General features: G+C 40.8%; 1 protein-coding gene across 1 annotated transcript in view; it reads right to left on the bottom strand.

Moving 5' to 3' along the window:
* The window catches only part of TBX15 (T-box transcription factor 15), a 94,930-nt gene that overhangs the window by 25,850 nt on the left and 56,241 nt on the right, over positions 1-12,839 (bottom strand). Inside the window, exons 2-5 of the mRNA XM_030471976.1 lie at positions 12,069-12,282; positions 3,724-3,825; positions 933-1,104; positions 406-573 (exon numbers count right to left, since the gene is read on the bottom strand). Coding sequence (XP_030327836.1) covers positions 406-573; positions 933-1,104; positions 3,724-3,825; positions 12,069-12,282 — 656 coding nt within the window. The remainder of the gene's footprint in view (positions 1-405; positions 574-932; positions 1,105-3,723; positions 3,826-12,068; positions 12,283-12,839) is intronic.

The raw sequence follows: 12,839 nt of genomic DNA, 5'->3' as shown, positions 1-12,839 counted from the left end.
GATTGTTCTTCTCTAAAACTTTTTGCTTCACTGCTAAAAAAACAACTACGTGTTTTCTCTGAGAGATAACAGAACTGGACTAGTTGTACTGCCTTAAAATTACAATGGGGACAGGATACTGTAGTTTGTACCATGAAGCAGCAAGGCAATGTGAACAAAATCTCTTTATGGTTGATATCACTTAGTTACTTTACAATAAAAACTGCAGTCACCTTATCTGCAAGGTGGTTTTCTGGCTAGATGCCTCATGTCTACACACTGTAGCAGAAAAAACAGTGGGGCTGTAAAGTGTACACTCTTCTTAAGCTACTTTTCTCAGCAAAGTTAACATCTCAAACACATCAAGCGCACTGATGTTTTTATGAACATCCGTCATAAAAGGAGTCTGAAGGCATGCAGCTTTACCTGTTGATTTTGGTAGGCTGTCACTGTTGTGAAGACAGTCTCAGGGAAGTTGAAGGTTTTCACCCCATCTCCTGAAGGAACTGGTTTTGTAGGAGAAAGATCACTGCTGAAATCCTTGCGGATGACATGAACACGGGGCTGGTACTTATGCATTGAATGTAAGATTATCTGAAGAAAAAACAAAAGAATAAGGATTTTTTTTTTTCCCCCAAATATTCTATACCTCGTTCAGATGTACAAGGAAGCAGTGCTGGAGTAAGGGCTAATATGAAGAAAATCACCCTTATCTTACAAGTATGTATGAGACAAACTGTGTACTGTGTGCAGAGAGAAAAGAGTTTTATAGGATCAGGCAACATTTTGAGAAAAAACACTGAAGTAGGGAAAAAGCTTCCATAACTCTGAAGAGCAGCTATAGATACATGTACCCAGCAGGACATAGAAACATCAAAACAGCAGCAGCACCCTTTTGAGTCTGAGAGGAGCAAGGCTGGGGCAGCAGGCGCCAGAACTAGCTTCTAACTTACATGGCCTTGATCATCAAGCTCGTTGTTGGTCAGCTTGAGCTTGTCAAAACTGACCACCTGCCTCATCCAGGTGTCTCCAGAAGCCAGCGAGTCGGGATGGATGTAAACCCTTGGGGGCACTGGGGAGTCCGCATTGCCAGCCACCATCCACTTGGAGCTGTGATACACATACCTGAAAGAGGAAGGGTAGATGGCTACAGGAAGTTGTCACTCACTCGCTCGCTCACTCACTGGAAGAAGATTTCCAGGGCTCCCCCTCTCCGGCCACCCTACCGCATACACCCCAAGCTCTCATTTGCAGTCAGGGGAGAATGTGCTTTATTGCAAACTCCTACCTTCTAAATGAAAGCCAGATTACCCCTGAGCCACTTGTTCAGACTTTATTCATTATTAAAACCACCTTTGCAGTTCTTTTCCCTGTAAAACTCTGCCACATGTGCCTTCTCAACTCCTTAACCCTTTCAGAGTCAGAGGCTAGAAAACGTGAGTAAACAAAGCCCTCTCTGAAAATGTTAATAAATGCCCTGTAATTTCCGGCAATCTGCACTGGCTCCCATGCCAGACTGTGCAAAACGCGTGCGTCTTCACACAGAAAAAGCAAAATTCAATGGATACCACTAGAAAAAACGATAAAACAGGATTTCTTGGTTTGAAATGTTGCAAAATAGGAAATTCCATGTAGTATTACAAATGCCGGGATTAGAGTAAAAAGTAACTTTTGTGTTCCTGATTTTCTGTGATCTTCTGTGTTCCTGATCTCGCCATCCCAAATATGCCATAAATTTCGCTACCACGCCTTTGCCTAGACACGTTTTTTGCTTTCTGTCCTGTGGCTCCTTCAGCCTAAGGCATTTCACAACCAGTCCTGCTAACACCTCTGAGCTCTGCCCTGTGCTGCCCCTCACTGCATCTCTACTCAGCTCTGCTAAGCTGTTTCAGTCCATGCCTACAAACAGTGACTCATTTCCTGCATTTTCACAAGAAAAAATAATAATAATCTGCTACCTTCACTGCTAGCTTGCTCTATGTGGCTGCAAAAGCAAACAAGGACAGAAACAAAGTGTAAGACAATATATTTCTTTTCAATGTTAGTGCTGTCAGAACACTCAAAGAAAGGGGAAAAACATCTAGCTGAGTATCAGACACTACCTTGATGCTTCCCAGGAAAAGCATTTTCCTGAGAAACACTCTAAACAATCTGAGAGCAAAAATGTAATATTTAGCATTTGAAACAGAGGATCAATTCTTGAATCCTTGAAATGTGATGCAGTGAAGACTATTTGAGGAAAAGAAAAGAGTGACTAACATATCTATCTGGACTTGTGCAAGGCATCAGACACTGTCCTGCATGACATTCTTGCCTTTAACGGCTCAGCGTCTAAGTGGAGACCAGTGGTGTTCCTCAGGGGCTGGCACTGGGGCCGGTGCTGTTGAACCTCTTTGTCAGCGACACAGACAGTGGGATTGATGCACCCTCAGCAAGTTTGCTGACAACACCAAGCTGTGTGGTGCAGCCAACACGCCAGAGGGAAGGGGTGCCATCCAGAGGGACCTTGACTCTGCTCTGATGAGACCCCGCCTGGAGTACTACACTCAGCTCTGGGACCCATGACATAAGAAGAACATGGACCTGTTTGAGCAAGTCCAAAGGAGGGACACGAAGATGATCAGAGGGCTGAAGCAGCTCTGCTCTGGAGACAGGCTGAGAGAGCTGGGCTTGTTCAGCCTGGAGAAGAGAAGGCTCCAGGGAGACCTTAGAGCAGCTTCCAGTGCCTAAAGGAGGCCTACAGGAAATCTGGAGAGGGACTTTTTACAAGGGCCTGTAATGACAGGACAAGGGGGAATGGCTTTAACCTGACAGAGGGGAGATTTGGGTTAGATATAGGAAAAAAATTCTTCCTTGGGAGGGTGGTGAGGCACTGGCACAGGTTGCCCAAAGCAGCTGTGGCTGCCCCATCCCTGGCAGTGTTCATGGCCAGGTTGGATGGGTCTTGGAGAAACATGGTCTAGTGGAAGGTGTCCCTGCCCATGGCAGGGGGTTGGAACCAGATGATCTTTAAAGGTCTCTTCCAACCTGAACCATTTTATGATTCTGTGATTCTATGATGAAGAGACTTGTTCTCAGGGGTCTTTAATGAGTACGGGTAAATCATCCCTCTCTGCATAGTTTTCTGGGATGCAGAGAACCATGAATTTTCCAGAGTACTTTTTAGGAGCAGAATCCCATTAATATCAGAGCACTCTCTTCTTCCTGTCTTTCAGCTCAGCTGTGGAGATTTACCACAGGGTTTCTCAGCAGCTCTGCATTACAAGTTAGGGCCCATATCCCCTGTGACTGCTCTGCTGGACACTGAATGCTTTTAAAACAAAAATTACCCAAGTTAGCTCAGGCCAGACCTGAGATGCCCATCTTAGTTCAGCTGCTGCATACCCATTCCTTTCTTGCTGAAGTAGTTTTAGAGGTTCCAGACTCCCCACTGATATACCTCCAGTTATCAGTAACCTCAGACAGTCATTGCTAATCTTGTCAATTGTGAAATGCATGCTGGGGATATCTCTGATTAAAAACTGCTATTTGAAAAGAGCAGGATTTTTATCCAAAAGCGCAAGAAAGTATATTAAACCTCTGGGTTTGTCTCACGATTCTGGTCAAATCAACTATATTGGTGTCAATCAGCATGGTCTCTTTCAGCATACATTTGAAAAGGTGTATAATGGCATCTGTCTTTCCTAGGTTGTCATTGACAATAGGTTATCACAAAGTTTCTACCTCTGTGCTTATAAAGCTTACCTATATCTCTTGTTGTCCACAGGCACAATGTCCATGGCAATATAATACTGCTGATGGGGATCCAAACCTGTAATTTTCACTCTCATGGCTGGAAACATTCTCCTAGGAAAGGAAGAGTAGAAATCAAGAAGAAAATGGTGAACAGGGAAGCTGAAGGGGCTCCTTAGACCTCTCTCTGACACCAGGAGCACATTTCTTTACATAGCCCAGTTCTTGGCATAACTCCTCTAGGCTTGATGTGGGTCATTCCAGCAATGACTGTGCTGAAAGTGGTTCGAATCTTCAGACTTTTCCCACTTAAGAAAAGGGGTAGTAGAATAACAATAAAACACTCCCAGTTGAACATGTTGTCTTTTCCCAGCTCCTAGCAGACAATTCCGCCATGCTCCACACAAATTGTCCTCTCTAAGCATTTCTAGGATGGACAGTGTACCTTCTTCCTGCTATGTTTCCTGCATATTATTGGCATAATATTTAAAGCAAATCCATCATTCTGAAAGATCCCTTCACTCTTATGTTTATAGTTATGTAAGAAAAAAAGTCACCAAATTAATATATATACTTAATATATATTACTAATAAGCATATATACTAATATGTGCTTGTTAGGCATATATTTCACATTTAACAGAAACACTGGTGTTATCAGCATGGTTTCCTTGAAGTCCTGGCAGTATTTTTTTTGGTGCAATCTGTTTAATAAGTGCTGTCTTTTCTACATCATGTAATCCATATATGTCTTAAACATTTTCTCCTGATGAGCAAGTTATGAAACTCAACAGCAAGAATTAATTCTCAGCCATGAGAAGCTTTTATTCTTTCCCATCCCGGCCACATATACCTACTTGCAGAAAAGGGTGGGAAGAAGGAGATTGGTCCTCAACCTTCACCCTACCCACAGCTCTTTCATTTCAGGACATTGAGAAGGCAAGTTCTGACCTATTAGTAACTACCTCTGCATTGGAAAAGGACGTTTATCATGGGGGGCAGGGAGAGCACCACAATACAGCTGCTGGAGCACAGCTAACCCCGGTTATGAGAGACATAAAACTGTCAGAAGAATTGTCTGCAGAAACCCTTCAAGGAGAGAGCAGACTTGTGAAACTGATGGTGTGAGTTTGCTAGCTGAATGATGGAGGGGGGGAAGAAATAATGGATTCGTCTTTCATGGCTTGAGGGCATTACCTTGTTTCTACCACAATGGCTCATTAAATCTGCCAAGCCAAATGGGGACAGGATGTGGCATTTTACAGTCCAGCTCTCCTTAATTGGAGAGAGGTGGCTTGGGACCAGCTTAAGAGGTAGGTCATGTTTCAGAGGGCTGATGAGAAACCCAGGATTAAATCTGAGACTCTTTGGGTCTAAGGCTGTGCAATATATTGGGAAAATTGAATGCTGTGTGTCCCAAGAAGCTCTCTCCAAATCTGCAACCTTGTGTAAAGTTGCAGTATAGCCTGTGGGGTTGTTTGCTTATGAAATACCTTGTAAAAGATTACTGCAGACCATCCGACAGGCTTAAAGGCTAATCTCTGAAGCGATTGGACAGAGCTTGGCTGATCTCAGTGCTTTCTCTAAGGTTTAAGTGCACTTTCAGAGTTTTGTAAATTATTACCGGTTTTCTTTTTCTGTGAATGTAAAACTAACTTCGGTTTCTTTGCCATAAGGAAGTGGCCTGGAACTGTTACAGCAGGTGCCCGGCAGCACTGTTGTGTGGAAAGGGAAAATGGAAAAGGCAAGTAGTGGCCACATAGAGATGTACTCAGGTGTAATCTTGGCTAAGTCCTTGTGCTCTGTGTTTCCACTTGGTTGACTCTTGGCTGACTCTTGGCTCACCAGAGGCACCAGCCCTACAGAAAATGGGAAGCTCAAAAGTTTGGAAGGAATTCAGGCCATTTGAATATGGCTGTATTAATAAATAGTCAAGAACCTTTCATGTAGAAAGATATCATCTAGTTTTATAGTCAACAGCCATAGACACGAAGGCCGTCTGTTTTCATAGAGAACACGTGGTGACATCTGATATAGTTTAGGAGGAGGTTTTATATCAGCAGCAGTTTGGGATGATCAAGTTATTTATATGCTAGCTTTACCACTCAGCAGGAAAAGAGTCTTCCTAAACTTAGACTGTGAACTTACACACAGTTCCCTTTTAGAGGAAATATGATGTGATATGAAATGAAGTATTACAATTACTTTAGGATCACATAGAAGTGTTTTAAAAAGCCTTTTTGCAACAACCATGTGCCTCAATCTACTCAATTCCTGCCTCTTTCCATAATGAGAATGAGGTTTATAAATCTCTGAATGTGAAAAAAATTAATGATATATAAAGAGCTCTGAAACCTGATTAAAATAGTATTTGACAGCACAGTAGTGCACTGATATTAAGAACCATGCCTGGAACTTTCAGCAATGGAAAGAAGTAGTTGGATTGTGGCAGCCAGCATTTTGTTGTTGTTTAAAACATTCATTTAATACAAAACTCTAGTTAAATTTTCCTGTGTGAAAACTGTTCAAAGAAGGAAAATCACAGGTATACCCCAAACAGGACTTTTTTTCCCAACAGCATCAGGTTTCAGTTTCTCACCCTTAGGAGCCTCAAGGTGCCAACTCTTATCCCTGTTCCTTGAACCAGCACACAGGAAGCTTGTGTCAAGTTTGATCTGTCTTCAAAGCTGGCCTGCTCTGAGTGAAGGCATGGGTCAGATGGCCTCCAAAGATCCCTTCCAACACATATTCGTTCTGTTTCACAGCTTAGTTCTAGAGAGGGCTATTCCCCATTAGAGGATAAGAGATTAAAAGGTTCCTATCAGGTTGTCGCAAAACACAAATGCAATTCCTTGAAGCTTTTCAAACATTGGAAATACTCTTTAGTGAGCAGAAGTCAGATGAGAGTTCAAAAGGATTGATAAAATTTACCATACAGTTTTCATGACTATTTAGTGTAATGATTTATACACTGCATAAACAAATAAGATTAAATTTGCTTAAGGGTGACATTTGCTAAATGCAAACCCTAAAATGAAGGGATGTGCTCTTCAATTTTAGCAATAGACAATTTCTCTATTGGTGGGAACAGGCAGAATAGTCATTTCATAGTCATAAAAAAAAAAAATCTAGTTGAGAAACTGCAAAATAATCTGATTTAGGTTTGCAGATTAAGTGTACACAGTGTTTATGATGTGCAGGAGTTTACATGGCAGCCTGAAGTTATCATTGCTGTTTTAGACCTCATATTTCCTTTCATTTAAGACTGGTGCCAAATGTATATTCTTTAAGAAAACAAACCTGTGAGGAGTGAAAGTGAGTCAAGCCAAGGAATACCTTTCTGTTTCCCTCTGCAGTGCAGGATCATATAGAGGGTATGTTTGCGTGGAGAGGAAAGACTGAGGGCAGGGTTTGGGAGCAAAAAGGTGCCTTGTTTATGAGGGAGTGGGAGCCCATCAGATCTTCTCAGTATCTCCCAAAGGGGACATGTTGTGGAAGCTGGAAAAAGCTTATCTGGCCCCCTGGGCCAGAACCTCTAGGTGGCATTTTGGTAGCTGTAGTTGTCAGTCCTTGCTCTGAGAAGTCCTTTCCATGGGCCCCTTCAGCATCCACACAGCTACACAACAAAATCCCGGCTGCTGTCTCTAACTGAAGAGCACTGTGAGGCCTTTCCTTTCTTCCACTGGAAATAAAAAATCCCCATTTGGTAATGTAAACAGCCCCAGTTACACATTTCAAGCAACTCAGACTCATGGTTTCAGGGAGGCAAGAAACTCCAGACAAAATAAAATACTATTTAACCTATCAGGAGGCACAGAGGAGTCAGGAGAGGACAAGGTCACTTGTTCCACTCACTGCTGGCTTTTCCAGCTCTTATTACTGAGCTCGACCTCAGCACTTAGGTTTGAGCCATCCTGCAGTATAGATACGATAACTATGATATGACAGATGAGATCATTTCCCTCTTTGTTGAGATGAGATCCTGGCTCTGTGAGAAGTAGAACCTAGGTCCCCAGAGGAATACCTCCTGGCTGTATCTGTGTGCGTACCATAAAGAGTAGGCAGCACTTCCCTTCCAGAGGAGGACTTCAAGCACTCTTCATAGTGTATATTCCCAATAATAAGTGCACACTGCTTTCCCCTTTGGGTAGCACTTCTATGCAGCAGTTAACTAACAGTTACTCCTGCAGCTCAGGTAACCATGGACTTCAGCTAGGGATTGGAGGGGGTGGGTGGGAAGAATTCAAATTCCTCTTCTGACATTGCCAGGGTACATTCATGACCACCATTGGTGAAGGAGAGTAGAGAATAAGAGTTAAAGATGTTTTTAGGACTAGTTGCTTAGATCAGTATGACCTGGGACTTAAGTTGAATTGATTTTATGCAGAGTCTAAGGTTGCCTTTCAGACAAAAAGGAGATAAAGGTGATTGCAGATTCGAATGCACTGCAGCTGACAGAAAACTATTTTAATCTGTTGCACAAAGAACAAAGGAGTCTTGTTATAAGCATCTTATTAAATTCTGAACAACAACATTCTGGTAGGAAGGAAGAAAGGAAAAGTTCTAAGAGGACTGAAGCAGGTTATGGCAACAAACAAAAAAAGACATCTATAAATACAACACCAAGAAAAGAAAAAACAAAGCAGAATTAAATGTGAGAGTCTGAAAGTTAAAAAGTGTAGTAGAGTTGACATAGGCAGGATATAGCTCCAGAAATATGTTTGAAATGAGAATGTAGGTTAGAAGTTAGCATTACACAGTCAGAACAGAAAGACATTGTGGGGTCAGGCAGGAACCAAGCAGTGCCTTACGAGTCATGGAAAATTAAGGAGCAGCTGTAGTTATAGGCAACTGAGTCTGTAATTACAAGGGCTTTCAAAACAAGAAGACCTTGCAGGACTCAAACAGAGTTTGAAAAGACAAAGCAACAAGATGAGCAAAATCTTCCCTGGGGAAGGAAGAAGTTGCAAATTACACTGTGTGTCACTCACAATTTCAGTAAGTAGCAGGAAAACTTCAGGAAATTACACCAGTTCTGCTATTTTTGCCAGAAATCATACAATCTGATCGATGGGATGCATCATACATTATGCATCCCATATGGAGGGCTGCTAGACTCAGCTCTCACCCATCACAGACACATCCTCTCTGAAAGAAAAATGTTCAACCTGAGAAGTTAAACATTTAATTTGTGAATTTTATCATATCTATAAGGACCATCCTCAATAAACAGATGTACTACTTAAAGAAACTGCCCAACTCTTCATTATGCTTTGCAATGGTTAACCTACAAATGTAGTCCGCAGAAAAAAAACCAAAACCCTTCGATCCTGTTAACATCACTTCTGGAGAAGAATATCATCAAGCAGCAAAAATACATGTATTTAGTAGCTATATAGATTTTCTGTGGGCAGCCAGTGACGAGCCAGTTGGCCATCAGGACTTACGTAATGATAAGCATTTCTCTTCAGGAAGAAAGAATATTATTCAGGATTGTAAAGAATATATGATTTTTGCAGTAAGTTATGACTGTATGGTGACACATAGTCTTTCATAAGTGGAACAATTTCCAAGGCTGGAGTTTGCAAAGGCACTTGAGAATGCTATTAATGGTGTTACAGAAAAGAATCTCTAAAAGAGACATATTCTTTCCAGTCCTTACAGGTTTCCAAATCTATTCCCTACTAAAAATCATCAAAATACATATTGGTTTGGACTCCTTAAAGTTAAGGTGTCTGTCATTCTTAACATATGCTGTGAAATGCCTCTGACAGCTGCGTAAGTAGGGAAATATATATTTCATCATAAACTGCAGACTGAGGTTTTCCTCAGAGCATAAACACGTCTCCTCCAAAACATGAAAACCAAAATCTTTGAGCTAAAATCTAAGAAAATCAAAGCTTTTTTTTTTTTTTTTTTTTTTTTTAATTTAGGTCCAAGTTGAAACAAAGGGAAAAAGTTGGAGGGGGAGGGGGAGAGAGCACATCTCAACGTTTTGGTTTGGGATGCTTCTTTACTAAATGGGTCTCATTTTTCCTGGCATGGTGCTTCCCTGAAATTGTAATTCAGGTGCATCAAGTACCCACATTGAAGAAACTATGTGCATCCCACAGTCATTCTTAATCAGCTTCCTCTTACTACTGTGTAATTAGGGATATGTACCTATTACTTGTTACGATATGTGATGTGGGAAACCTATTTGTCAGAAAGGCAACATGAATGGCAAGTTCCATGAACCACAGCTGACATGAAAAAATTCAATTCATAAGTATCGGAACAATAGTTTTATATCAAACGTGTCAAAATGCATAGTTCCAATCAACACATAAGAGATTATAAATTGAAGACAGATGACAAATTTCAACAAAAACTAAAAAAAAAAACAAAAAAAAACCCCCACAAAACAAAAAACAACACCCACAAAAAAAAAAAAAAAAACCAACCCACAAAAACCAAAGACCAGCAATGTATTTAATATTGTAATTTCCTAAAAACTTTTAAGGAACTACAGAATCTTTTTTGTTGATGTGCATCAATCTGACCAAATAGAAATTTTTTCCTTTTTTGGACTGATCATTATGCTGTATCTCCCCAGAATATTTCATTGTGGTTTTTTCCATGAATGCTTCCTTCTCCAGGACCTCTGCAAATGCTGCCAAGGCTTTTGTGAGAATTTGCATTGAACAATTTGAAAAATTGCAGTGGTATTCATGTTGCAACTTTTTTGATGACTTTAAAACAAAAACAAGACCCTGTAATCGAGGTGTAGCTTTTTAAGATCCCTTTATGGTCAGCTACTTCATTCGGAAATGTGTGAGCTGCCAAGATCATCTTCATACCACTAAGCTCTGGGCATTTTAATGTGCATTGGTGTTGGTGGCCTTGAGATATTTATGCTGCTGTTAAGTCAACTCCATGTATTGTAAGTGAAATCATTATAGATAATCCAGTGGGTAACAATATATTATTTTAAGTTCCTGAGACAGCATGTCCAGAAACAACACCAGGACAATAAAGTCAGAAGCAAGAAAGTTGTTTCTGCCAGTGTCATATTTAATGATGCTGGACAGATCACTTAATCTGTTTAGGTCTCAATTTCATCCGCTATGAAAAAAGGATAATAATAATTTTCTCTGTGTCTGCTTTGACATCTCCAGAGAAAAGGTGATGCAGAATAGCAAGTAGTATAATTCCTCTTACTTTGCCTCTTCCATTTGAGGCAACAGCCCACTCTGTAGTGGTGGAAAATGCTTCCTGTGCCTATGAGATCGTACATCTAAAACTGGGAGCTAATCTGGCTCTGATAATCTTCAGGGATATAACTGACGTAACTTCCTTAAGTTATCTGGACTTCCTGGGGCTACATAGCAATAGTGCTTGCTTCACAAGAAAGCGAAACAACAAGTCTAGCTGTTCTGGCAATTCCTGAAAGCACAGACATGGAACAAAGTTATAAACAGCATATTTTCCCCCCAAACTTGGGGTAAATTCGCTTGTGCGAGCCCGCGGAAGGGGCAGAACAGCTCCTGGGACGGTCACGTGGTCTGGTCGCGTTGGCCGACGCTGTCCGTGGTGCTGACGCTTTTCGTCACAGCATTGATGGGCATTAACACCATTAGGTGGGTGGAAGGAACGTGACATGAACCAAACACGGCTAAAATTCCCAGTTTGAGGAGCCCAGAAACTCACAACTAGCTTCCAGATGTGCTTTTGGCAAACAGACAGCAATGAAGATCTTACCGCTGGCTAACACCATGGCAGGGTGAGGTTTTCTTTTTAAACAAATCTGGTTTATTTGTGGCTCTTCCTAACCTCAGCTGACGTGGTGTCATTTGCTCTAGCAGAGGAAAACATTAAGCCTGCACATTTTTTATACAGGAAGTCATTAATATTTTGTCTATTTAGAATTGCAGGAAGATGTTTGTTTGGTGCAAAGGTGAGTTTGAATTTCAGTATATTTGAAATTAAATCAACTGGCTCATGAAGTGCTATGGGAACTTGAAAGGAAACTCAAATAGCTTACCCCCAAATTCATAACTCATCTTAAATTCAGTATAGCCAACAGTACAATGATCATTTCCTGATTCATTTGCTCAAAGAAAAGACTATCCTCAAAAGTTTCCCGAAGCTGCCAGTTCTCCTTTGGAGCCACTGATCCAAGCAGTAATATGAAACAACTTTACCTGTCTTAAGAAAGCTAGTAGAAGATACAGCTGTGAAACTATGACAGCCTTTTAATGTCTCCTGCATATTTATTCCATGAAGAAAAAAAAAAAAGTTTCTTTCTTAAAAAAATGTTTTCTTATGATGTTTTTGTTTGTTTGTTTTAACTAGATAGAAAGCCAGAGATATCTTACCTGCCTGCTTTTGTGATGATCATCTCAGTCCCAATGTCATGAAATCTTTTCCAGAGGTCAGCACACTGCAGCTCTACCTGGATCTCTTCCATGGATGAAGGTGGAGGAGGCTGAGGGCCTGAGCCACCGGATGTAAGGTCAGAATGAGAGCCAAATGAGCAGGACGTCCTTTCTGCCAGCACCTCTGTGTCTGACCCAGTGCTCTGCTCTGAGTCTGCAAAGTAAACACACGAGGTAAGACACTTCAGTTCTACCTGCTGTGAGGGGTAAAAAGCCAACAAGAGAAGAGCTACAGAACAGTACAATGGCCTTTTACATATATATATGTATTACATATATAAACATATATATTTAAGGTTTGTTGTGATTTATGGCCTGATTTGGGGCTTTGGGTTTCCAACAGGACATCTGGCATTTTTGTAGTTTTAGAAACAGCTGAATAAAGGACCCTCAACATAAAATATAAATAGTAACAAGCAATGATGGGAATGGAGGACAAAATACAGATTAAAAAAATAGAAATGAGAAAAAAAAAAAAAAACCACCACAATAATTCAACCCATAGTTTCAATCCAAGATTAGATGGTCTCACTGGAAAAACAACATTCCATTTAATTGAATATCCTCATGCACTACTATTGAAGAGTTGGTTATTTTTAAACAACACAGTTTTTCCTTTTAATATCCTTGTCATCAAAAATAATGAGCATTTTTTTCATTTTGCTATTTGGCAGCACCATTTTGGAAATGTGTTTTGTTTCCTCCTATAAT

The sequence above is a fragment of the Strigops habroptila genome, chromosome 2 (genome assembly GCF_004027225.2).
Source record: "Strigops habroptila isolate Jane chromosome 2, bStrHab1.2.pri, whole genome shotgun sequence".
Taxonomy (NCBI): Eukaryota; Metazoa; Chordata; class Aves; order Psittaciformes; family Psittacidae; genus Strigops; species Strigops habroptila.
Note: the sequence above shows the minus strand (reverse complement) of the source record. Positions and strands in the feature narration are given on the sequence as shown.